The sequence below is a fragment of the Aulonocara stuartgranti genome (genome assembly GCF_965226115.1).
Source record: "Aulonocara stuartgranti genome assembly, chromosome: 3".
In the NCBI taxonomy this organism is placed as follows: domain Eukaryota; kingdom Metazoa; phylum Chordata; class Actinopteri; order Cichliformes; family Cichlidae; genus Aulonocara; species Aulonocara stuartgranti.
The window spans coordinates 3743389-3771034 of NC_138941.1; the positions used below are offsets into that span (position 1 = coordinate 3743389).

The 27646-nt window shown below is 44.6% G+C and overlaps 1 protein-coding gene across 1 annotated transcript in view; it reads left to right on the top strand.

The window, feature by feature from the left end:
• Positions 1–2816: 2816 nt before the first annotated feature.
• Positions 2817–27646, top strand: part of LOC309700452 (protein NLRC3-like) — a gene marked incomplete at its 3' end in the record, with an annotated part of 173109 nt that continues 148279 nt past the window's right edge. Inside the window, exons 1-4 of the mRNA XM_082523967.1 lie at positions 2817–2886; positions 4542–4671; positions 5664–5742; positions 5904–6090. Coding sequence (XP_082380093.1) covers positions 4553–4671; positions 5664–5742; positions 5904–6090 — 385 coding nt within the window. The 5' untranslated portion in view covers positions 2817–2886; positions 4542–4552. The remainder of the gene's footprint in view (positions 2887–4541; positions 4672–5663; positions 5743–5903; positions 6091–27646) is intronic.

Below are 27646 nucleotides of genomic sequence, written 5' to 3' on the forward strand. Positions count from 1 at the left end.
TCCTGTTCAGTCCTGTGTTTGATATGAATGTGCTGTTCAGAGAGGATCTCATGTCCTCTTTTACAAAGCCTTTGTTTCATGATGTTTGTGTATAAATGAATGTAGGTGTGTTTCTAAGTGTGAAGGAGCCCTGGGAGAAAAGACTGAAGCTTGTGCCAAAGAACAAACAGGAAAGAAAGATCAGCATTAATGAAGACGAGCACAGAAGGAGCCCAAGCACGTGTTGCTTTTTCAGATTTCTCTAAAAGTGTGTGTTCATTTGTTCCATCCTTCACAACAAACAACAGCTGACAGACACACATGCACTCTGTGTCACTTCACAGGGGCTGATGAAAGTGGACACAGTAAAGGCAGAGCTGGACCTGCTCTACACATCCTGCACTCTGTTAACAGACTTTATTCTGCAGCATCAACAGATAAAAATATATGAAGATATAGAAACGTTTAACATTGTGACTGTTCACATTAGTGAAGCTGTTACTTTGCTGCCAGGTGGGAAAAGAAGCCTAAAGCTGAGTCTGATTAAACATCTGCTGCACCAGAGAGTTTCATGGCCCTGCTTTATCCTGTGCTTGCTGACCACCTCGTCCTGAAACCTCTTCATCATCCTCACAGTTGTGTGAAGAAAGAGGGAAGCAGGTGGAAACCATCTGTGCTGCTGTGTTCACTTGTGTGTGTGCGTCTATGGTCATATCTAATGTGTACCTACAGACAAACACAAACACCTGGCATTGCACAAGAGTCTCTATGGAGCAACCTGCAGATGTCAGAGATGTGATTAGAGGGTAAAGTGGACTAGTGAGAGCATCTATGTTGTTGTTGTCTGCTGGGGGACAGCATCAGCTCCAGAGATGCATCAGGATCAGCAAACTAATCTGCAAGGCTGCAAGTGTCACTGAAGGAGTTTGAGTCAGTGAGAGACTCAAACTCACACAGCTGGTCAAGAAGGCTCAGCAGCTGCTGTATTTCCTGAGGAGGCTGAGGAAATTTGGTATGTTGGCCAAGATCCTCAGCAGGTTCTACAGCTGCACTGTGGAGAGCAGCCTGACCAGCTGCATCACTGCATGGTACGGCAGCACTACTGCAAACCGCAAACGCCTGCAGAGAGTGATAACAACTGTGGAGAAGATCATCAGGACCCCGCTGCCCTCTCTGCAGAGCAGCTACCATCACAGAGTCCAGAGGAGAGACACACCTCTGCCCTCGAGACGAAGGTTCAGAAGTGTGAAATGTAGAACATCCAGACTCAACAACTCCATCTTCCCCACTGCTATCAGACTCCTGAACAGCTGACCGACCTCAAACTGCAGTTTGCACATCAGGTCACTTTGCACACTAAGTTCATTTTGCACATTAAACTCCATGTACATCCATGTACATCGACATCTGCAGACCACACGTGTCTTCAGTTACTTATTTGTACTTATTTGCAGTTATTTATCTTTTTATTTTATTTTTTTAAGTTATTTCTTATCCTTATTTTATCTTTTTATTTATTCTTATCTTGTTCTTTTAACCATTATCTAACTTGGCATTGTGCACGGTGTGTTTAGATTCAGTTTAAATTCAGGGACACGGAGCCCCTGTTGATCCTCTACCTAATCACACGAGCCACGGTGTGAGAACGGGTGTGGGTCTCAATCAGCCAAGGTTTTGGGTGAACCCATTGTGAGATCTAGCCCCACGCTATCATGTGATTTCCTGTGATCAAATGTCCCAGGATGTGAGTGGGCGTTAACACGTCCATGTCCCTCTTCAAGCAACTTAAAGAAGTCCAGACACTTTTCTTTCCAAGCTCCTTCAACAACATCATTCATAGAACAACTTCCAGCTTCTTTTGCTCGGCTACAGTTTGGATGGATTTGCATTTAAAGATGCAACAAGACTAAAATGGTTAGGGTCAGGAGGTCAAAGGTCAGAGCTCCTGTGGGTCTGAGGGCGGCCTCACGCTGGAGAAGGATGAAGGAGTCTGACCTGAGCCAGTGTTTGACATGAACACATCAGCACTGCTGTCAGTGAGCCTAACGACAGCCGTTAGCATCATTTCAGTGTTTCAGTCATAAAAACACTTCCTGTCTCTGTGGTGGTTACAGTGACATCATGCAGTTTGTGCTTTGACCTCCAGAGGGCGACAAATCAGCACAGACAGAGAGCTCCATTCAAACTTTGCTGCCATCAGGAATAATTCTTCAAATATAATCATCAGTGTTTGAGCAGTTATGATATCAGGGACAATCTAGACATGTGTGACAATACTGAACATGTCACATGACACACCTCAAACATCATGTGATCCACTCTCAGTCTGCACTTTCATTCATGACTTCAACAGGTTGAAATGAGCTTTGAAGAAACATTCAGTGAAATAAATCTTTCATGGATTCATGTGAGCAGCAGATGAACTTTGTACCAACAACATCTTCAATAACAGAGTCTGAATGAAGCTCAGGTGTTGATGCTGCTCACTGATTGGACGCTTGCTTTCAGCTCTGCTCTCAGTCTTTACTGCACAGGTGAAGGTAGAAAGTGTGACTGGATCTATAGACTGGAAACAGAGAAACATGCTGAACATTTGAAGCTTTGCAGCAGAAATGTTCATGTTACAAATACAGCAGAGCTGATCTGGGATCAGTGTGTTCACACCTGCAGCTACAACAAGGTTTCATGTCTCCACACGTCAGCATGTGAACTTTACTCTGACTCAGTCTGAGCAGTCAGACGGCATATTTTTAAAGTTAACACATCAGCACACACAGAGCTGAGCCCCTCCCACCTGTGCTGAGTTTCAGGTGGAGCCCCGCCTCCTTCCAGGAAGCAGCTCACCTGTGTGTCCGTGTTTAGTGTCCAGGTGTGGAGTGGAGCTTGTTGTTGGTGTGTGAAGAAACTGTAAGTTTGCTTTGTTTCCTCCTTTAACAGTTTGTCTTTAGGAACTTTACTATTTGTTCAGCTCGTGTTTGATTTCTTCACACAACAAACTGTGTGTGTTTGTATTTCCGGTCTCTCCATTAAAGTCAGTGTGTAATGTTTCCTGGCTAACATCAGCTGTGTGCAGCTTAGTTCAGCACAAATCTGCCGCTCCATAGTTCACGGTAACGGACTCGCAGCTGGACCAACGAGGCCGAGTGTGTCCGCCACTCTGAGCTACGTTCGTGTTTGTGTACTTGTAGTTTGTACTTTGAGTTCACTCAGAGCCCACAGAGGACGCAGCGTACGTGATGACGTCACAGCCCTTTACCTCCTTTACTGTCACTGTGATTAATATTTACACACGAGACACCTGCAGAGCTCTGACGCTAAGCTAGCACACAGCATGCTAACACTAAGCTAACACTAAGCTAGCCAAGAACCCAGAGTGAGTTAAAGCTGAGTAAACACTGACCCCAGACCAGCACCGTGATAAAGTGAGCTGCTGCTGCTGAACTTGAACAGGTAACAAAGTGATGAGCAGTCAGGCTGCAGGTTTCTACCTGTTCATGTTTCTACAGTAGAATCACTTTGAAGTGTCTTTGTGCTGTTTCATCTTTGATTTGTGTTCATAAACACTCAGAGAAACATCACGTGACCTCATCAGGATCTGTGTTGGTGTGTGGGGCTGTACCTCAGCTTTATGTTGTTACATGCTCATTTGTTCATTTTAACATCAAAGTAATGTTATGAGGAGTAATGAAGTAACGTACTCCATTACTTTTAATTAAAGTGTTCTGTGTAATATGTGTAATAATGACTGTTTTGAGTAATGACCAACACTGATCACAACAAAGAGGAAATGCCTCCAACATGCACAAACATTTGAGCCACAACATGCAGTTAATGTGCACAAATGTCTTTGATATGCTGCTCAGTGATGGTGGTGACTGTCAGAGCAGAGCTACTGAGAATCAATAAGTAATATCAATGATGGGATCAGAATCACTAAATTCTTCTCATCCCTGTCAGTATCATACATGTGCTGTATAATGTGATAAATGTAGAGGTGCTGGCTGTTCTCTCACTCTGCTGTTTAGCTGTAAAGGACGCCTCCCTGCCTTTGTCTCATTCATGACCTTTAATAGTCTCTTCTAACATGCAGAGATCTGTATGATCTGTTTCATAGAGTCTAACCAGCCTGTACAGGTAACAACAACAGTCACTGCATCACTGACACACAAACGTCATCTCTGTCAATAACAACATTCATACATGGAATAAAAACACATCAGTGGATCATTGCTGGAGCTGATGTTTGTGCTCCTGGTGCAAAGGCTCTCAGTTTCCTCCTTGAAATAACATCAGTGGTGGGTCAGCGACATGCTTTCTTTCCCTCTCAGGTTTAAATATCTGGGACTCTCCACCGTTTGGTTTTAGAGCTGAAGAAGCTTCTCAGATGAAACGTCTTCCAGAAACTTAAAGACGTCTCTTTTCTCTCCAAGCTCCTTAGATCACATGACCTGGATGACTGAACCTACAGACATATTGACCTGGTTTCATGGTCACATGACAGGTCAGAGGTCAGTTCCTCCTGTTAATGTGAACTCACTGAGTGTTTGTGGTTTACCTCTCAGACTGACTGAAGATGATGATGGAGGAAGAGGAGGACAGAGCAGAGTCTGCAGGGTCCAGCTGTCCGTCTGTGAGGAGTGACGAGTCCAAAGGTCAAAATCCAGACTTCAGTGGTGAACCTGGAGCAACGAGGTCAGAGAGCTGTGATGACTCCTTTACATGTTTGTGTTTCCTGGATAAATATGACCTGAAACATCCTCAGATTGTTACAAAGATTCATTAAAAAGAAAACAATGAAAGAGAAAAGATCCAAATGTTCGACTTGGTCATTTGCTGTTTGAGGACAGTGATGCTCATATCTGTGGGGAAAGTGTGACCTGAGTGGGTTCATGTTTGTCTTTAAAGAACAGAGCTGCTCTGATTCTCTTTGTGTCTGATCTGTTAAACAGTCTGAGAGGTCACACAGAGACCCAGCAGCTAAAGCCTGGATCATACTGGCTGCTGTTACTCCATCAGGACAACACTGAACCACAGTGGTGTGGATGTAGTGGATAAATCCCACCATACTGATGCTCAGAGTTAACCACAGGGAACAAAACCAGATGTTACCTTCAGATTGTGACCTTTGGAGTGGACGATGCAGATTTCAATAGAGAATAAATGTTGTTGTTTTTCAGCTGTGAAGAAAGAATCTAATTTTCTGAACTTAAGAATTTATGATGCTGGAAACAACATGGAGACTATAACACAACATTTCCACTGTGTTCATAGAATGAATGTAAAACTGTCAGACATTCATTAAATATGCAAAATGTCTACAGAAGCATCAGAGGGTCAGACGTGAAGCACTCAGTGATTTTGATCAAATGACTCATCAGTTATTGATCTGTACTACACTGATCTACCACGTTAGTAAAGCTGGTGTTCTGGTGGTGGAGGGAGACTCGGATCATGTTCTGGTTTTGGAGCAGTGATCTGCTGATGGTTCAGTTTGATGAGCTTCTTCAAAATCATCCCTGACATCACCACTGAAAGGACGTCCATGAAAACAGACTGAAAATTACTGATATGTTCACAATCTGAGAGTTTAAAACTTGACAGACTTGATTCAGATGAAGTTATTTGAGCAGAAACTCCTGGATCTTTATCCTGTGTTGATCTAATCCTTCATGGTTCCTCCACAGAGTGGACCAGCAGAGCTCAGAGGTTCCCAGTGGTCAGTCTGCCCAGCAGCATCAAACACAGCTGGACTCCATATTTATGGTCTGTACATGTACAACAACTACTGTTACATCTGTTCTGTTCACAGTCATCTCCATGCTGCTCTTTGTAGACCAGTGGATCGTCAGTGTGTCCAACATGGATCTGATGTTTGGCTCCATGATTTCAGTCTGATTGGCTCATTCATAAATATTCTGTTCCAGCTGCTGGAGGACAACATCATCACTTTTGTGAAGAACGAGCTGAAGAAGATCCAGAAGGTTCTGAGTCCAGATTACCCAGAATGCTTAGAGAGTCAGAGGAGCAGCAGCAGAGAGGCGTTTGTGAAGATCACAGTGGACTTCCTGAGGAGAATGAAGCAGGAGGAGCTGGCTGACCGTCTGCAGAGCAGTAAGAGGATTTATCTAAAGATTTAAGCTGCTGGATAAATTAACATTTTCCAGAGATGGAAGATGGAGCAACATGTTTTAAAGATTAGTTCTTTTTGGAATTGAGTGTTTATTTTTCTTCTCATTCAGAACTTCAAGCTGCAGTTTTTCACCGTAACCTTAAATCCACCCTGAAGAAGAAGTTCCAGTGTGTGTTTGAGGGGATCGCTAAAGCAGGAAACCCAACCCTCCTGAATCAGATCTACACAGAGCTCTACATCACAGAGGGAGGGACTGCAGAGGTCAATGATGAACATGAGGTCAGACAGATTGAAACAGCATCCAGGAAACCAGACAGACCAGAAACAACCATCAGACAAGAAGACATCTTTAAAGCCTCACCTGGAAGAGATGAACCAATCAGAACAGTGCTGACAAAGGGAGTGGCTGGCATTGGGAAAACAGTCTTAACACAGAAATACAGCCTGGACTGGGCTGAAGACAAAGCCAACCAGGACATCCAGTTCATATTTCCATTCACTTTCAGAGAGCTGAATGTGCTGAAAGAGGAAAAGTTCAGCTTGGTGGGACTTGTTCATCACTTCTTTACTGAAACCAAAGAAGCAGGAATCTGCAGCTTTGAAGACTTCCAGGTTGTGTTCATCTTTGATGGTCTGGATGAGTGTCGACTTCCTCTGGACTTCCACAAAACTACAATCCTAACTGACCCTAGAAAGTCCACCTCAGTGGATGTGCTGCTGATAAACCTCATCAGGGGGAAACTGCTTCCCTCTGCTCGCCTCTGGATAACCACACGACCTGCAGCAGCCAATCAGATCCCTCCTGACTGTGTTGGCATGGTGACAGAGGTCAGAGGGTTCACTGACCCACAGAAGGAGGAGTACTTCAGGAAGAGATTCAGAGATGAGGAGCAGGCCAGCAGGATCATCTCCCACATCAAGACATCACGAAGCCTCCACATCATGTGCCACATCCCAGTCTTCTGCTGGATCACTGCTACAGTTCTGGAGGATGTGCTGGAAACCAGAGAGGGAGGACAGCTGCCCAAGACCCTGACTGAGATGTACATCCACTTCCTGGTGGTTCAGGCCAAAGTGAAGAAGGTCAAGTATGATGGAGGAGCTGAGACAGATCCACACTGGAGTCCAGAGAGCAGGAAGATGATGGAGTCACTGGGAAAACTGGCTTTTGATCAGCTGCAGAAAGGAAACCTGATCTTCTATGAATCAGACCTGACAGAGTGTGGCATCGATATCAGAGCAGCCTCAGTGTACTCAGGAGTGTTCACACAGATCTTTAAAGAGGAGAGAGGACTGTACCAGGACAAGGTGTTCTGCTTCATCCATCTGAGTGTTCAGGAGTTTCTGGCTGCTCTTCATGTCCATCTGACCTTCATCAACTCTGGACTCAATCTGCTGGAACAACAACAAACAACATCCAAGAAGTCTGAAACAGGAGAATCTGCAAAGAAACACTTCTACCAGAGTGCTGTGAACAAGGCCTTACAGAGTCCAAATGGACACCTGGACTTGTTCCTCCGCTTCCTCCTGGGTCTTTCACTGCAGACCAATCAGGCTCTCCTACGAGGTCTGCTGACACAGACAGGAAGTAGCTCACAGACCAATAAGAAAACAGTTCAGCACATCAAGAAGAAGCTCAGTGAGAATCTGTCTGCAGAGAAAAGCATCAATCTGATCCACTGTCTGAATGAACTGGATGATCGTTCTCTAGTGGAGGAGATCCAACAGTCCCTGAGATCAGGAAGTCTCTCCACAGATAAACTGTCTCCTGCTCAGTGGTCAGCTCTGGTCTTCATCTTACTGTCATCAGAAGAAGATCTGGATGTGTTTGACCTGCAGAAATACTCTGCTTCAGAGGAGGCTCTTCTGAGGCTGCTGCCAGTGGTCAAAGCCTCCAACAAAGCTCTGTGAGTAAATCTGTGATCATGTTTATTTTTAAAATGTTGATTAAAAGTGGTCATAGATTTCTTCCATGACAGATCCATGTCCTAAAACCATGAGCCAGCGTAGTTGTATAGTATAAAAGAAAAAAGGAGAACTTTTGACCACAATATTGTAACTTGAATGAACTTTTGAAACAGCCTTTAAACATAAAATTTATGAACAGAATCGGTGACTAAGGGCAGCCCTGGTGGAGCCCATCACCCACCGGACTTATTACTATCCAACGTATTGCCGGCTATGCCAACCAAGCTCTTGCAATGGTTGTAAAAGGATCGAATGGCCATGAAATGTTTCTCAGTTTTATTATTTTCAGTCACATCTGTTTTTGATTATTAACTGAATATTTTAAAATTCAGGCTTTTTATGTTATACCAAACATCATATTTTCTTATGATGTCTTGTATTGATTCTGAAGGAATAGTTTTCATCAGTATCGCAGATACCAGCCTGAATTTTACTTTGTATTGGATCAGAAAGGAAATCAGTGGCATCACACATCACTTACAGCAACTTCAGCACCTCTTCATTTTAATAAACTGGGGGGAGGTGCACCAAGATTCAGTATGAGATGAAGAATTATTTTTAACTGTAAGGTTGGAGAAATCTGTTGTTGGAAATTGGAAGAACAGGTCATCTTAAAAATCACTGCATTGTAGTTTTATTCAGGCCCCTTCAATCTGTGATCGCTGTTGCTTTGCATTGTAAATGCTACTATTACAAAAGTCACAAATATTAGTGTATGTGTGTGTTGTTGGGTAATAAACCAAAAGAACAGAATCTACCAGCACCTCACTGATTTCTGCTTAAAAACAATAAAAAAGCAATAAAGCTCTGATTTGTTTGGTTGATCTTGTCTCCCTTCCACCTTGATTTCAGACTGAGTGGCTGTAACCTGTCAGACAGAAGCTGTGAAGCTCTGTCCTCAGTCCTGAGCTCCCAGTCCTCCCATCTGACAGAGCTGGACCTGGGTAACAACAACCTGCAGGATTCAGGAGTGAAGCTTCTGTCTGCTGGGATAAAGAGTCAATACTGCAAACTGGAAACGTTGAGGTCAGATCAAGCGATATCGATTTTTTTTTTATCAATTAACATCATTTAATCAATTTCATTTGGAAAAAATTAAGTGTTTATGTTTTGTTTTTTTTAATGAATCCATCCAAATCACATTAAACTGCCACATTTGTCTTTTGTAACATGAGGCAATAAGGATTCCAGCATGTCCTGAAACAGTGTTGAAATATTGTAAATGTAGTAGCTCCTCATGGCACCATGAATATACTTTAACACAAGTGTTTCATGTCTTCTTGTCATCCTTTCTTCAGACTGAGTGGCTGTAACCTGTCAGACAGAAGCTGTGAAGCTCTGTCCTCAGTCCTGAGCTCCCAGTCCTCCCGTCTGACAGAGCTGGATCTGGGTAACAACAACCTGCAGGATTCAGGACTGAAGCTTCTATTTTCTGCAGTGGAGAGTCCAAAGTGTACACTTGGGATTCTCAGGTCAGGATTCAGTCTTTTCTGATGATAATTTTAAAACCTGAGTCAGGTCGATAAATGGCTTACTCATTTACAACAGACATGATTTGTTAAATCACCTTATATATGTGTGCTTAAGTTCTGTGCTGCTCTGATTTATTGCCCGTGCTGTCTTTCAGTTCAGCTTTGTCGAGTCTCTGGTAGGATTTCTTTTACATGACCTGTGTAAAAACAAAACAGGAAACACATTAAGCTGAAGTAAGATGCACAATTTGAAAAATGGGGCACAAAAAATGTTGCTGCTTTCTGGAAAGTGCGTCTAAGAAGACCCAATGGAGAAAGTGAAGAGAAAAATCAAAGATTAAGAAGAAGAAAATGGCAGAGGCAGTTTCTCTTGGACTGCCTGCAGATGGGGCGAGACTCTAGAAACAGGGATGATTGGAGAAAATGCAAAGAGGCCATAGGATAAACCAGGAGATGAATACTCTGGTGTTCTGGGGATAGTTCAAGGTTCAATGCTCTTTATTCAAATCAAATCAAATCACTTTTTATTGTCACATCACATGTGCAGGCACACTGGCACAGCACATGCGAGTGAAATTCTTGTGTGCGAGCCCCACAAGCAACAGAGATGTGCAAACACAACAACACAAACGAGCAAAATACAAGAATGGCCAACCTGAAACTAATAAATATATGTACAATATATAATAGTGTATGCATTTCTGGATGTGTATACTAAATATTTTCCTACGTGTGTGTGTGTGTGTGTGTGTGTATACACATTTTTACAAATTAAATAGTAAAAAAATAAAATAAAATAATAATAATAATAATAATAATAAAATATATAAAATATACAGAGTTGAATATGTGCAAAACAAGTGGCATTTATATACAGTATGGAGTGCATAATGTTGAAGTTCCAGTAGTGAAGCTGAGGTGTCTATGAAGTGTTCAGCAGTCTGATGGCCTGGTGGAAGAAGCTGTCTCTCAGTCTGCTGGTACGGGACCGGATGCTGCAGAACCTCCTTCCTGATGGAAGCAGTCTGAACAGTTTATGGCTGGGGTGACTGGAGTCCTTGATGATCCTCCCCGCTTTCCTCAGGCACCGCTTCCTGTAGATGTCTTGGAGGGAGGGAAGCTCACCTCCAATTATCCGTTCAGAGCACCGCACTACTCGCTGGAGAGCTTTGCAGTTGTAGGCGGTGCTGTTGCCATACCAGGTGGTGATGCATCCAGTGAGGATGCTCTCAATGGCGCAGCGATAGAAGGTCCTGAGGATGCGGGGGCTCATGCCGAATCTTTTCAGTCTCCTGAGAAAGAAGAGGCGCTGCTGCGCCGCCTTCACTGTTTTGTTTGTGTGTAGTGACCACGTAAGATCCTCAGCCAGGTGTACACCAAGGAACCGGAAGCTGCTCACTCTCTCCACAGCAGCGCCGTTGATGGTGATGGGGGTGTGTACTTCTCTGCACCTCCGGAAGTCCACTATCAACTCCTTTGTCTTTGCGACGTTGAGGGTGAGATGGTTGTCTTGACACCAGTGGGTCAGGGCGCTGACCTCCTCCCTGTAAGCCGTCTCATCACCGTTGGTGATAAGACCCACCATTGTAGTGTCGTCCGCAAACTTCACAATGATGTTGGAGTTGTTAGTGGCTGTGCAGTCGTAGGTGTAGAGTGAGTACAGGAGAGGGCTCAGTACACACCCCTGTGGAGCACCAGTGTTCAGTGTGATGGGGGATGAGGTGATGCTGCCCAGTCTGACCACCTGGCGTCTGTCAGACAGGAAGCTAAGGATCCAGCTGCAGAGGGAGCTGCTCAGTCCTAGATCCTGCAGTTTCCTGTCCAGCTTCGAGGGAACGATGGTATTGAATGCTGAGCTGTAATCTACAAACAGCATCCTCACATACGTGTCTCTCTTCTCCAGGTGTGACAGGGCAGTGTGTAGTGTCAGGGCTATGGCATCATCAGTGGACCTGTTGTGGCGGTATGCAAACTGTAGAGGGTCCAGTGAGTCGGGTAGTGCAGAGCAGATGAAGTCCCTGACCAGCTTCTCGAAGCATTTGCTTACGATGGGGGTCAGGGCTACAGGTCGCCAGTCGTTCAATGAGGAGATGGTGGAGGATTTGGGTACAGGGACGATGGTGGCCATTTTGAAGCAGGCTGGGACTACAGACAGAGAGAGGGAAAGGTTGAAGATGTGCGTGAACACTCCAGCCAGCTGAGCCGCGCATGACCTGAGGACGCGGCCGGGAATCCCGTCCGGACCAGTAGCTTTGCGTGCGTTCACCTTCCTGAAGCACTTCCGCACATCCTCCTCAGACACAGTGTGCGCACTGACGTCATCCGCGGTGCGCACACTGTCCGGTCTCATGGTGTTATTTGTCACATGCATAGTTATACAAGTATAACACACAGTGAAATGTAGCCTGACACGCTCCTCGACATGTGCAAAAATTGGGGGGGTGTAGAGGAAGAACATTATATATATATATATATATATATATATATAAAAATAAATAAATAACACCCAGCACGCCCCTGCGGGCGGTTTATCCTTCAAGCTCGGGTCCTCTACCAGAGGCCTGGGAGCTTGAGGGTCCTGCGCAGTATCTTAGCTGTTCCCAGGACTGCGCTCTTCTGGACAGAGATCTCCGATGTTATTCCCGGGATCTGCTGGAGCCACTCGCCTAGCTTGGGAGTCACCGCACCTAGTGCTCCGATTACCACGGGGACCACCATTACCTTCACCCTCCACATCCTCTCGAGCTCTTCTCTGAGCCCTTGGTATTTCTCCAGCTTCTCGTGTTCCTTCTTCCTGATATTGCTGTCATTCGGAACCGCTACATCAATCACTACGGCCGTCTTCTTCTGTTTGTCTACCACCACTATGTCCGGTTGGTTAGCCACCACCATTTTGTCCGTCTGTATCTGGAAGTCCCACAGGATCTTAGCTCGGTCATTCTCCACCACCCTTGGGGGCATCTCCCATTTTGACCTCGGGACTTCCAGGTTATACTCGGCACAGATGTTCTAGTCCAGCATCTCCTGGTGTAGGTGTCCTGAAGCGGGGGGAGAGCAATCCTGCAGCAGCGTTCTGCTGTACGGATCACTCTCTGGAGAGCTTTTTGGTCCTTCACACAGCTGTTCCCGAACCACGATGTCATGTTCTCTGTGAGGATGCTCTCCACAGCGCCTGTATAGAAAATCCTGAGTATCTTTGGAGAGACCCTGAACTTCCTCAGTTGTCGTAGGTGATACAGGCGCTGCCTAGCCTTTTTGGTCTGGACCTGAATGTGGGCAGCCCATGTCAGGTCTGAGGAGATGTGGACACCAAGATACTTGAAGGACTGCACCCTCTCCACTGGAGCTCCATTGTTGATAATGGGCTTGTAGTCTCTGTGCTGACCCCTTCTGAAGTCCACCACCAGCTCCTTTGTCTTGCTGACGTTCAGCTGGAGGTGGTTGTCCTGGCACCACGATGCCAGATTCTTCACTTCATCCATGTAGGCCGCCTCATCGTTGTTGGAGATGGCACCCAACACCACTGTGTCGTCAGCAAACTTCACAATGGTGTTGGAGCCATGGGTGGCCACACAGTCTGAAGTGTAGAGGGAGTAGAGCAGTGGCGAGAGGACACATCCCTGAGGTGCTCCTGTGTTGATGGTGATGCTGTTGGAGAAGCACCTGCCCACCCTCACCACCTGAGTTCTGCCAGTGAGGAAGTCCAACACCCATGCACACAGACGGCTGTTAAGTCCCAGATCCCTGAGCTTTGTGAACAGTCTGCAGGGCACTATTGTGTTAAACGCTGAACTGTAATCAACAAACAGCATTCACACATAGTTACCCTGTTTCTTGTCCACGTGGCTGAGAGTGGTGTGTAGGACGTGGGCGATGGCATTGTAACTCCCTCCAAGTTGAAAAACGAACACAAGGCGTTCTTGATTTACTGGCATTTATTGCACACGGGCGCCACCAACGATGCCACCAGAGATGCTGTAACGATGCCGTGAGAACTGTACAACAACATAAAATAATCAATTTCCACCGTACATTGTTCTCATAGAGAATAAACAATAAAGTACATTATTAAACAACATAAATGCTCACAATTTGACCTTTACAAAATGCTAACATATACACGTGGTTACCATAAATTCGCTCGCTCTATCACAAACAAACATCTTATTTTCTATCACAACATATACAAATTGCATACCTCATTGGCCGCATTAACTTGCAGGGGTTAATGAAAACGCTTCTTGTAGTGTCACTCTTTCCCATAGTCGGACACTCCGTTGCATGCGTCTACATGTCTCTACCACCACCAGAGAGAGACGAAAGCATGCTGCGCTCTACCGAGTGTAGCGTGTACCAGAATATACCGTCGACCTCAAACAACAGACTAAACATTGGTTCCACCCCGGAAACATTCTGTAAACCCTTTTTAAATGTATTTCCAACCAACAACATACATTACATCACACACATATATTAACAATAAAGTATTTCACTTATTCATTGTAACTTGAACCATAAAATTGTCTTAAATTGTATAAGTGCTGCTGACGGCAGCCACAGGCATCCTCTGTGGATCTGTTGGATCTGTAGGCGAACTGCAGCGGATCTATGGTGTCTGGGATGGAGGAGGAGATGATGTTCTTCAGCAGCCTCTCAAACACCTTCATTACTACCGAGGTCAGTGCAACTGGCCGGTAATCGTTCAGGGATGAGGGTTTGCTGTTCTTGGGCACAGGGATGATGGTGGATCTTTTGAAGCATGTGGGGACCACAGACTTCACCAGGGACACGTTGAAGATGTAAGTGAACACACCTGCTAGCTGGTCAGCACAGCAGCGCAGCAGACGGCCGGTGATGCCGTCTGGCCCCGCCGCTTTCCTTGTGTTCACTCTCCTCAGTGCCGCTCGGACGTCATGCTCCGCGATGCTGGTCACCGGTCTCTCGCTGATGACGTCACTGTCCTCGGTAGTCAGGCGGTAGATAGCATTAGCCGCCTGGCTAACCTCGAAATGGGCGTAGAACCGATTCAGCTCGTTGGTGAATGCAGAGTCAGCGTTGATCGGCGCAGTGTCCCTGGCTTTGTAGTCCGTAATGGTGCGTAGTCCGTGCCACATACTCCCTGGTGGAAGCGGGACTCCACACGTTCCCGGTACCGGCGTTTGGCATCTCTCACCGCGCGCCGCACGCCGTATGAGGCCGCTTTGTAGGCGCTCATATCGCCAGTGGCGAGACCCGCGTTCTAGGAGGCGGTCCTGGCGTTTACTGCAGTGCGGATCGATCTGTCCATCCACGGTTTCTGGTTTGGGAATGTGGTGACTCTCACAGTGGGGATAATCTCCTCCGCTAGCATATTGACGAAGCATACTGCTACTTCCGTAAACTCGTTGATGTCGACTGCGCATGCTCTGAACATGTCCCAGTCGACGTCGTTGAGTGCGTCCTGTAGCGTAGCTTCTGATTGGGCAGTCCACCGTTTCACCTCCCTCGTGGTCACGTCTTCCCTCCGTATGCTTTGTTTATACTGGGGAATGAGGAAGATGGCGTTGTGGTCAGACTTCCCAAAAGCCGGGTGTGAGACAGCTTTGTAGCCCTGCTTGTATGGCGTGTAGCAGTGATCCAAAATCCGATCCCTTCTCGTTGGACACGAGACATGCTGGTAAAAGTTTGGCATGACTTGTCTGAGGTTCGCTTTGTTAAAGTCTCCTGCTACAATGAGGGCTGCTCCCGGGTCCTTGTTTTGAAGCGAGCTCAGCACATCATGTAATTCGGACAAAGCCATACCTGTGTCCGCTTGGAGTGGGATGTAGACCACCGTGGCGATGACTGAGGTGAACTCACGGGGCAGATAGAAAGGGCGGCACTTAATGCTCAGGAACTCCAGATGTGGCGAGCAGCCGCTGGAGAGAGTAGAAATGCTCCTGGCATCACACCACTTTCTGTTTACCATGAAACACACTCCTCCACCTTTGGTTTTGTTCGACTCTGCCGTTCTGTCCGCGCGGAGCACAAAGAATGAATCCGACGGAGTTACGGCCTGGTCCGGCACGGTGGGGGTCAGCCATGTCTCCGTGAAGCACAGAATGTTGCAGTCCCTCATGTCACGTTGGAAGGTGACCCTTGCTCTTAGGTCATCGAGCTTGTTCTCCATGGATTGTACATTGGCCAGTAGGATACTGGGCAGTGGTGTGCGATGCGCCTGCTGTCTCAGTCTGTTCCTAATACCAGCGCGTTTTCCCCGGCGCTTCTTTGTTCTGCGCCTCGGATGAGCGGCCCGTCCTTTGTTGTTCTCCGCGTCGCGTAGAATCTCTGGCGGCCAGGAAGGGTCAGGTTTAAAAGTGTCCAAGATTAGATGTGCAACCTTGGCACCGATGTTTACAAGTGATCCGCTGTCGTATACTATAAGACTAGAGGATTTTGGGATGTAAACCAGAGCAAAAAATAAGTAAAAAACAAGAAAAGTGGATAAGTGGGAGTGAGAGGGAGAGATGCCAGTAAATGATTTCAAGGATAAATTTCAGAAAATCAGAGCTAAGAAACCAAAGCAAGTGGGGAACTAAAAACATGTGGACAGACTCATAATTAGGCCAAAGACACATTAAAGCAATTATTACAGGTTTAGAAACAGGGATGGATATGAAGGAGCTTAGCATGAATTTGCATTGAGGAAAGAATATCAACGAGCATCAGAGGAAACAGTTAGGAAAACTAAGAGGATGTACTGGCAGGAATACTGCAGTACTTTAGGAAGAACTACACCAGTTAAGAATGTGTGGAGTACTGTTAAGAACATGAATGCAGACAGGAAACAACAGCAGTTTTTGTAAAGTAAATTCAAACTCCTTCATTAAATGCAGCTGGTTGAGTGAAAACAATGGAGAATGATTGTGTTACGTTGTTTATTCTCTATAGAAATGGAGCAGCAGGAGTGCATGCATAGCTGGACGTGGGCTGTATATACATGCGTGTATCTGTGTTGTCTGTGAGCAGAGAAAACAAAGCGCTGGAAATGTCCAGTGTATCATAAGCCAGCCAGTCCTGTTACTGCAATTCACTTCTTCACCAGAAAGTGTCACCATCAGGCTTCAACAGCAGTTTCCAGTATTAATAGTGTTAATGAGCTACAGGTAGTATGGATGGGAAAATGTAGAGATGCTGGGCAAACAATATGATCAAATCCACAGTGGGAATAATTGAAGTGATGACGGCAGGTGTAGAGAACAAAAATGAATCATATTGAAATGTTAAATCAGGAAAATCCTGGAGAAGAGGATAGTTCTAATGTTCAGTTTGTAATGTTGAATTCAACGCAGCTCTTAAGTGCATAAAAATGACTTCACCTGACGTCAGACTGAACAATCGGATTAGCTACTGATATTGATTTAACCCTTTAAGACCTACCATAGAACCAAGTCCGCCAGAGCTTATATTATATTTTTACATGCTGTAGAGCCATTTTTGGGAGCATTTCAAGTTACTATACATCAATACAACCATTACAGACTAAATTTTAATAATATGTATGTATTAAGTACATAGTAATTACATAAATTGCAAAAAAGTGCAATAAACTACAAAAAATTGAAAATCGTTTTTGTTTTTTTAACATATATTTCTAGTTAGAGAAATTTAAGAGGCTTATCCCTCAAAACTGTAAATACAAAAAAGTTGCACAAAATAGTTTCCCACCACAGGAAATTTATTTTGAGTGCCTTCATAGTTTTATTTTTGAAATACACCAATTTTTATATACTGCAGGAAAAACGAAAATAAATATTATACTGCAAATTTGCAAAATAACAGCATATGCATCAAAATAAACTATTTCCAGCAGTGCAATATGAGTCCTAAGCATATGTGGAAGGAAACTGTAACCTAGGACAAGCTGATGGCATAAGATGTAAGTACAACTCCTCAGGTTTCATATGCAAAAAAAATTATTGCGCTAGCTCACGTGGTTACAGTGCTACCGGGATTTAAAAATAGTTGCACAAAACGGAGTGTGCCCACTCTGACCAGTTTTAAAGGGTTAAAGCAAGAAAATATGGTATTAGCATTAGCTGCCAATTCCTATTCACCTAAAATTAGCATTACCTGCTAATGGCAGTCTACTTAGCATTAACTCTTCACTAATGTAATGCTAATTCACATCAAATTATCTTTAGCATTAGCGGCTAGCTTCAGCCTACCTAGCACTAGCTGCTCACATTGTTAAAAGGGAAGAGAAAACGATATTAGCATTAGCTTGTAATAATTATTCACCCCTAATTAGAATTAGCCACTAATGGCAGCATACTTAGCATTAACTCCTCACATCGTCATAATACAAATGATACTAACTTGCATTAAATTAGACTGCTGTTATTAGCTAATGCTATTTAGCAGTAGCTGCTCACATTGCTATAAAGCAAAGGAAAACGATATGAGCATTAGGTTCTAATGCGTATTTGCCTTAAATTAGACGTAGGTGCTAATGGCGGACTACTTAGCATTAGCAGCTCAGATGTTGTAATGCTAGGAAAAAGAGTGTTAGCATTAGCCGTTCACATTGTTATGAAGTTAAGGGAAATAGTGTTAGCATTAGCTACTCACATTGTTAAAAAGTGTTAGCATTAGTGCATAATGCTAATTCACATCAAATTAGCATTAGTTAATAACGGCAGCCTATTTAGCATTAGCAGATAATGTCGACCTTGGCCCACTGGAAAAGTTCAGAACTAAAGATTTAGGAGTGTTTCTCGATAGCTCTTTCTCATTTGAGAAACAAATAAATTCTGTTATTAAAACCAGCTGTAAGGTTTATATTGTTGATTGTCATTTATGCTTAGAAATATTTACTCATATATGCTTAGAGTTGTATAATCGATTGCATGATGATAGAGGTTTGATCCTTAGTAGTCTGTAAAGACTCTGTGTGCCTTCCAGAGTGCTCTGGCATGCACACACCACTTGGGGCCATGAGAGAGGTCGTACCCTCTCTTACTGATTTATGGTGTAGGACAGGGGTCTCAAACTCAATTTAGCAGGGGGCCGCTGCAGGCAGAGTCTGGGTGAGGCTGGGCCACATTAGGTTTTCCACAAGAAAGGCATGGTTAAAAAAATTCCAATCTTCTCAAATCTCTTTATTTTTATTTTTTAACACAAAATATGAAAAATAAATAAACAAATTAAGAATTAATAAGAAAATAAATCAATCTGTAAAACATAAATAAAATAATAATAAGATATTTTTAGTCAGTGAACTTGTGTGTATCTTTCAGTCTTCTATATCTGCTGTATTTAGATTGAAATGTCTGTATTAACAGTTCTATAACCTTCTTCTGAACATGAATGGAACACTGGAGAAAATGAACTGTTCTTCTGAACATGGCTTCTCTTGCCTACTCCTTGCTGCTAGAGACCTGGCAGCGTTTCCTCTCGCATAGCCGAGCCAGATTTGGCCTGAGGGAGGAAGCAGTTGCGACCCTCAGTATGTCTTGAAGATGATCATCCGTAAGTCTGGACCTGTACTTGGACTTATTGAAGTTCAAAGTGGAGAAGAGCTTTTGGCACAAGTATGTGCTACCAAAAAGGCACATGGTCCGCTTGAACATTCGGGAAAGCCGAGGGAAACTAGGGCTCAATTCTCTCAAAAATTGTCCAAGCTTGTCTGCTTTTCCACTCACCTCCCTGAACTTTGCTTTGAGTTCAGAGTTGCACTGCAGCTCAATGAGCTCCATTTGAAGCACAGAAGGGGCATCTTGCACATCAAAGGAGAAGGGGTCCGCAAAAATGTGAAAGGTGGCTCTGTGTGTCTTGAAGTCAGCAAACCTGTGATCAAATTCCTCCTGTAGCCTCAAAATGACATCAACATACTTGTCAGCACTGAATGGTGTGCCTGCATCCACGAGTGCCTTGCATGCTGGGAAATGGCAAAGGTTTGTCTGAGAGAGCTGAGCTTTCCAGAGCGCCAGTTTTGTGGAGAATGCTCTCACGTTGTCATAGGCAGCACTGACAAGTTGCCCCTGGCCTTGTAACGTCTTGTTCAGTACATTAAGCTCATGTGTCATATCAACAAGAAAAGCTGAGTCCATGAGCCATTTGGGATCAGTTAGCACAGGAACACTAACTCCATCCTTCTCCATGAAGGCTTCACTTCTGCTCTCAACTCAAAAAGTCTCTTTAATACATTTCCCCTGCTGAGCCAATGTACCTCAGTGAAGTCGAGCACATCCCCATATTCTGACTCCATTTCCTCTAAAAAAGCACAGAACCTTCGGTGCTTTAAGCCCCTGGATCTGATTTGGTTGATGCATTTCACAACAATAGACATCACATTGTCAAACTTCAGGCATTTGCTGCAAAGGACCTGCTGATGGATGATGCAGTGCAGAGCAATGGCCTCCTCCACGCCTTCCTCTTCCAGTTTGTTTTGTGCCACCAGTCCATGTTTCCTCCCTGTCATTGATGGCGCTCCATCTGTTGTTATTCCAACAAACCTCTTCCATGGCAAACCAACATTCTCAATGGCATCACACAGCTTGTAAATATCTGCTGAGCGGTGGTCTGGCCATGCATTGGAATTACTGTGAGCAGCTCCTCCATCACTTCAAAACTGTCATCAACACCACGGACATACATTGGGAGCTGGGCAGTGTCGGTGATGTCTGTGGTCTCATCAAGAGCGACTGAGTATACACTGAAACATTTGGCTTTCTCACACAGTTGGTCATAAATGTCACTTGACAGGTCAGAAATGCGATCTGCTGCGGTGTTGGCAGAAAGGCTGATGTTGCTAAACTGACCTTTCTTTCCCGGACAGACTATATTTGCAGCCTGCAATATGCACTTTTAGACAAATGCACCTTCTGTGAATGGCTTCCCTGCTTTAGCAATCATCTCACTAACCACGTGGCTCCGACTGCTGCATTATTCTCTTTGGTTGCTTTCTTGGAGAAATCTTGCTGCCTCAGTAGATCTGTTTTAAGACTGGCAACCCGGTTCGCTCTCTCGTCTCCCTGGTATTTTGCATCCAGCTCAGCATGTCTAGTTGTGTAATGACGTTTCAAATTGTATTCCTTGTGCAGCGCAACTTTCTCTGTGCAAATAAGACAGGTCGGGGTGCCCCTGTGCTCAACAAAGAAATATTGCATTTCCCACTTTTCCTGAAATTGTCGGTGCTCATCACCAACCTTTCTCTTCACCGCAGGCTTTGAAAAAGACATGTTTGGGGCTATGTGACATTTATAATTCTACTTGGTGTCACTGTCGCATTGAAGTTTCAATCAAGCGTTTAGCCGACGGACGGGGAACGTCTCAACGCGTAGAGAACGTCATTTCTGCTTCTTTTTCTTGCAACCGTAGCACGGCGATCGGCAGATAAAAAGCCGGTAGCAGTCTCCTTTGTTTTTACGCTCGATGTTCATGTCTTTCATGACGACACGAACACCGTGGCGTTTGCAGATGGTAGAAAGTGCAGGGATAGCGTGCGCAAAAAAGGCGACTGCTCACGGCGCCGGGCTGTTGTTACAGGAGAAAGAAGCGGAAATGACACCGTGACATATAACAAATAACATCAGCTGTTTCTGATGTTAGTTGTTTTGACTGCTTTTACATTATATTGAAATATATGTAATGTTCATGTTTGCTGCAATGCAAACGCAGTGATGCAAATAAAAACATGGAGCCACAAATTACGGTGCGACCCTATAATTAGTCCGGGTTACCGGGGACTGTTGTTGCCGATGAACAGGTGTCGCTATGTGACTGCAGACTAAATTGGGCTGCATTGAGTTCATGACTTTTCTTTTATCCCGCCGCCTACGCATCACTGTGATAGTTAATATGAGATCTCTCTCTGTGGAAAAATAACTTTAAATCCCACTGACGTGTGTATAAATCTATATACGTATAATGTCCCGCTGGGCAGCAACTTAAAAAAAAACTTTTTTTGAAGTGTTGTGAACGCAGCGCGCTGGGGCGAATGTCGGCGTTTGCCCAATAGAAAGGAGGAAGCCAGCCAGGCACAGGAAAGAAAGAAACACTCCAGGGCAACGCTGCTGGAACTTTGACTCATTGAGAAATGTTTCCCTGCTTGCATCAAGCCCGGCTGGTGTCCCCTGAGATCCATATCCCACCCTGATTGGTGGGTTAATTCAGCTCCGCCCACAACACTGTAAAGTGTCATACATTATCAAACTAACATTACATTTTCATATTAAGGTGGGGCCAAAAACTATCGTCCTGCGGGCCGCAATTGGCCCTCAGGCCGCGAGTTTGAGACCCCTGGTGTAGGAGGACACCTACTCTGTGTCTGGTTAAGTATAAGAGCCCTTTGTTAGGGGGACCGCTGGACTCTTAGCACCAGCTTTGGGGTCACAGGGTCACATCTGGAACACACACACACAGACACACACACACAGACACACACACAGACACACACAGAGACACACACTATGCACAGACACACACGCACACACACACACACACACACGCGCACACACACAGACACAGACACACACACACACACACACACACACAGACACACACAGACACACAGACACACACAGACACACGCACACAGACACACACAGACACACGCACACAGACACACACAGACACACGCACACAGACACACACAGACACACGCACACACACACAGACACACGCACACAGACACACACAGACACACACACACAGACACACACACACAGACAGACACACACACAGACAGACACACACAGACAGACACACACACACAGACACACACACACAGACAGACACACACACGCACACGCACGCACACACACACACGCACACAGACACACACACACACAGACACACACACACACACACACACACACACACACTATGCACAGACTGGTACTCTTTGTTCATACCTGTGTAAGACGTCATAATGAACTTGTGCATATTCATGTAAGCTCAATAAAGAGCAGTGTTACGAGGGAGCAGACGAGAGCGACTGAGGTCAAGTGAAGGAACGGCGCTGTCACAGTTCTCTCCCTCATCAATTGTCTGCTTCCAGCGGTGGGTCTGTGCTAGACGACCCATCAGCAGCTTTTTCCACTGGTTACCAGTACGTGGTAGAATCCACTTCCAGATCTGGTTGTCTTTAAATCTGTGAATGGATTGGCTCCATCTTATCTCTCTTTAACAAAAGAATCCAAGTGGAGCCCTCAGGTCTGCAGATAAGCAGCTTCTGACCAGAACTAGACGTAAAAACAGAGGTGAGCTTTATCGATGGCTGCAGCCAAACTCTGGAACAGTCGCCCTTCACATCAGGTCGTCACCAACACTGGACATTTTTAAAAGCCGGTTGGAAACACATTTGTACTCTGTAGCTTTCAATCCTGACCAGTCTTTATAGTCATTACTGTGTATGTTTCCTATTTTCTCTCTACTCTGTGCAGCACTTTGGCTCAAGCTGTTTTTAAATGTGCTGATAAATAAATGTAGATTTCTTTGAATAAAACAGTGGAGCCGAGCTTTGAGCTCAGTGTGTAACAGTGTGTGTGTGAGAGCCATGTAATGTCCATGTGTGCATGCTGACTGTGCTGCTCTGACCCCCCTCCTCCTTTCAGGGTGGAGCCTGCTGGAGTCCGATGGTTGAGACCAGGTCTGAGGAAGTGTAAGTGTGTTTTTAATGGGATTCATGAAAACAAAGCAGCACACATTCAACCATCTTCATCATGTCAGGAGTCATCATCAAAGTGTCAATCAATGAACAGATGATGGATCAATAACTGCAGCTGGATTGTGTTTGTTCTCTCCATCAGATTCCTGTCAACTCACAATCGACACAAACACAGTGCACACAAAGCTCCAACTGTCTGACAACAACAGGAAGGTGACACGTGTGAAGGAGGTTCAGTCATATCCTGATCATCCAGACAGATTTGATGGTTTTAATTATCAGCTGCTGTGTAGAAATGGTCTGACTGGTCGCTGTTACTGGGAGGTCGAGTGGAGAGGAAGCGTTGATATATCAGTGAGTTACAGAAGCATCAGAAGGAAAGGAGGCAGTGCTGACTGTGTGTTTGGAGGAAATGATCAGTCCTGGAGTCTGTTCTGCTCTGATGATGGTCCTCGTTATGTCTGTCACAATAACAGATCAACATCCATCTCCTCCTCCTCCTCCTCCTCCTCCTCTGTCTCTAACAGAGCAGCAGTGTATGTGGACTGTCCTGCTGGCACTCTGTCCTTCTACAGAGTCTCCTCTGACACTCTGATCCACCTCCACACCTTCAACACCACATTCACTCAAACTCTTTATCCTGGGTTTAGGTTTCCCTGGTCTCGTGGTGCATCAGTGTCCCTGTGCTGAGTGGAGTGTAAAGAGTGTCTCCTGTTACAGAAACACTCTGACTGTTGAACAGATAGTTCAGTCTGTACATGTCTGTCTCTTTCACTCACAAACACGTTTTCAGATTCATGGATTCAATCAGTTGATGTTTGAAACTCTTCTAAATGATTCCTTGTAAACTTCTTCCTCTTCAGTCACAAACAAACAGGAAGTGATGTCACATGTGTTCCTGTCCACACAGCAGAATGAGTCTATTGCTGACAGTGATGTACAAACAGAGTGAGCATTTCTGAGGCCCAAAATAAACTGAGTAGTTCACTGAATGAACAATGGACTGTGAGCTCAGTTCCTTCATCATTAGTATGGATTATATATGTATATGTATTATATTAGTATCATATATATCAGGTGCTGCTGCTTTCAGTCATTGTGCAAATGTGCTGTTTGTAAGCTTGTAAAGCTGCAGTCAGCTGAGACTGAAGAAGTCACCTGATCAGTGAGCAAACGTTTCTGAAAACGTCCAGATGAACAGAATCAACCTTTTGGGATCAGCCAGCAATGCAGCATCATTGTTGTTCAGCTTCAGAGGTTTGCAGGAATGAACTGATGACCAGAAACAGCTGCAAAGTCCAAGAAAATACCAGCTGGAGTTCAGCTGCATTTGAAGAAGTCAAAGAAAAGTAAGGATGGCAAAGGGCGACGTTTTCTTCCAAAGAGCTGCAAACATGGTCGACGCCTCATTAGAAGAATCATCTGGACATTTGTGAGGAACTCTAACCAAGAAAGCAACGTCACACAGATCCAACAGACAGTTTCCATGACTGCAAGTGTTGAGTGGAAAAATGCTACATTGCATTATTGCATCCTCTCACCACAGGAGGCGCTGTTGGCACCACTGATTGCTGATCAGCTGTTCTCTGATGATCTGATTGATACTGTGAATAACGGGACTCACTGAACTCTGTGACACAGTGAAGATTACAGAGTTTAACTTCACCCTTTAAGACTGACCACAGAACCAAGTCCGCCAGAGCTTTTGTTATATTTTTACATGCTGTGGAGCCATTTGTGGGAGCATTTCAAGTTGCTATACATCAATACAACTGTTATAGCCCTAATTTTAATAATATGTATGCATTAAGTCCATAGTAACTACATAAACTGCAAAAAAACCCTCTGCTCATCCATCTCTGTGAGTATCAGGATACATTTGGTTCATAATACACAGAAAAATCAGAGTTATTACCTGTAATAAATGTGAAAGATTCCTGCAGTGATAACCAGGCAGGACTGAAACACATCCAAGCTGTCACCACGGTAACAGCACCGCCCATCCACAGGTGAGGGGAGGAGCAAAAAGGGGGACTTTGACCATTTTATACTAAAAACACTCAACTAATGTTTCTAATATGAAACAAATAAGCCCACATTAATGTGAGCGTTTATTAAATAATAATAATGATGATTTCCTCCTGATCTCATTTCCACAGCAGAGAAAACTGTGGTGTATATTGAGGTGGAGGGTGTGGTCTGTGGCTCAGGTGTAGAGTGAGGGTGGGGTGCACCACAGCAGCATGCTGGGACTGCTGAGGGTGGAGGAGGGAGTGATGATGACATCAGAGCTGCAGCACAGAGACCAGTGAACACACAGTCTGTTCATCTTTGCATAGATACAATATACAGCACAATATTGAATGACAGACACGCTGTGGGAGCTTCCACAGATACACTGACGTCAGCATCCAGAGTCCTCCTGCTGCTCCCCCCTCAGAGCCCCGTGATCAGCACCAACACATTCAGTTAGATGACAGAGTCCAGCTGCAGCTAGAATCAGCTCCCCTCTGTGAACAACAGCACAGCGTCAGTGTTTCACACTCAGTGAAAGGAGGAAACAGCAGAAGAACACCATGTGTGCTACGTTTCCCAGGACACACTACAAACTGCACAAATACAGAGCAGCACGTGGAAGGACCTGGAGCTGCATTTACAGAGCTGCAGACAGCGTGATGTCCTGTATGGACAGGTGGAAGGAACCAAGTCCTCAGCTGGAACACTCGTGTTTGTCCACAGACAGGAAACACAGCAGGAAACTTCCTCACAGAAGTGCAGCTCATGGATAACACACTTCCTGTCAGTCAGAATGAGGCTGCAGCCAAACACAGAAAGGTGTTTTTGTCCAGATGAGCCCAGAGAAGAAACACGAGTGTTCACAGACATCAGAAGCTCAGAGAGGTGAAACATGAGGTTGGAGTCCTCGTCAGCATCCAGAAGAGCTGCTGTGAAACCCTGAGTACTCATGACAGACTCTGATGGCACAAACACATCATGATTCAAACAGAAAGACAAACATGGAGCTCCTGATCCTCCTGCATGAGAACAAGCTGACATGAGCGCTGTGTCTGAGAGTGTCTCCCTGTCACAGTGACAATAACACAGCTGCTGCTCACAGTCATTAAACTGACCTGAGGTCAGCTGTGCTCCTTACATATGAACCATGTGACCTCACATCAGTGCTGTGGATGACTGTAGTCATAGAAGAGTAGAGCTGTAGCAGGTGGTGTGAGGAGGAGGTGGTGTATTCTAGTTAACGCAGTACTGAAACACTCCAGCAGAGGGCGCTGTTAAGTCCTTATTGTAACACAGTTACTGTGTGCAGTTAGACTTCATACATAATCTGCACTTATTTCCATCAGACATGCTGTCAGTAAATGATTGGTTTCTATTGATTCTACTTCCTGTTGACTCGTTTGATGACAGTGAAACAATCACAGCTGATTGTGTGATGATGTAAACTGTCACTGTTACATTCAGTGTGTGTGACATAATGTTAGTGCAGGCTGATAACAGCCTGGTTCTGTTAGAAACACATGAACGTGTCCATAGATCAGTGTGTGTTTAACATGAGAGCTTCAGCCCTGCTGATGTGTTAAATAAAGACATGCAGGAAAACTGATGAGACTCTGAAATAACTCTTTATATTTATAATGTAACTCTGCATCAAAAGAACAACAAAGGATCCCAGACAGGTTTCTGTGAACAAAGACCATTCTGATGTTTCTGTGTTTCTAACACTTTGACATTATTAGTAAACAGACTGCAGTGAGCAGCATTTATAAAGAGCTTCTATATAAAGATATGACAGCTGTTTGACAAGTTTATCACTCTGTGTTTGGACCTGATCAGTCCAGCTGTTTACTTGAAACATCTTCATTTACCTGTTCTGTTATATTCATGTTCTTGTCTCTGTTGAAAACACATTTTAATGTCCCTCAGATTTTTCTCCCAGATGAATAAATATAAAAATGACACAAACTGACTGCAGCTACTTTTTGTCCTTTCTGTCAAAAACCTTCATGTGACTCATGAGAGACACGTTTCAGCTGTTTGTGACAGATCAGAGGCCAACAAGTCATTTATAACACTTTCCATCATTGTTTAAAGTTCTCAGTGTTTCTGTGTTGCTGCGTATAGGATCTCCCAGCATCATCACTGTGCTGTCCAATCATTGTGTGCGAGGTTACCCTTATAGTGCGATGTGTGTTTGCACAAAGAGAAGCATGTGTGTCAAATATAAATAAGCACAGAACAGAAACAGCTGCTCGTTTCTTCTGTTTAGAGTCAAGTTAGTGTTTTGTGTCTTTGTTTGAGGCCTGATGTCGAGCAGAGGTGTGTGTAACTGCACTGGTCTGTTATATGTGTGAAGTGTGTGCTTCTCTTCAGCATCATCTTTGTCACTGCTGATTCCTTTGTGTCATCATGTGTTGAGAAGAGAGAACAGTTATAACGGAGGAGCAAAAG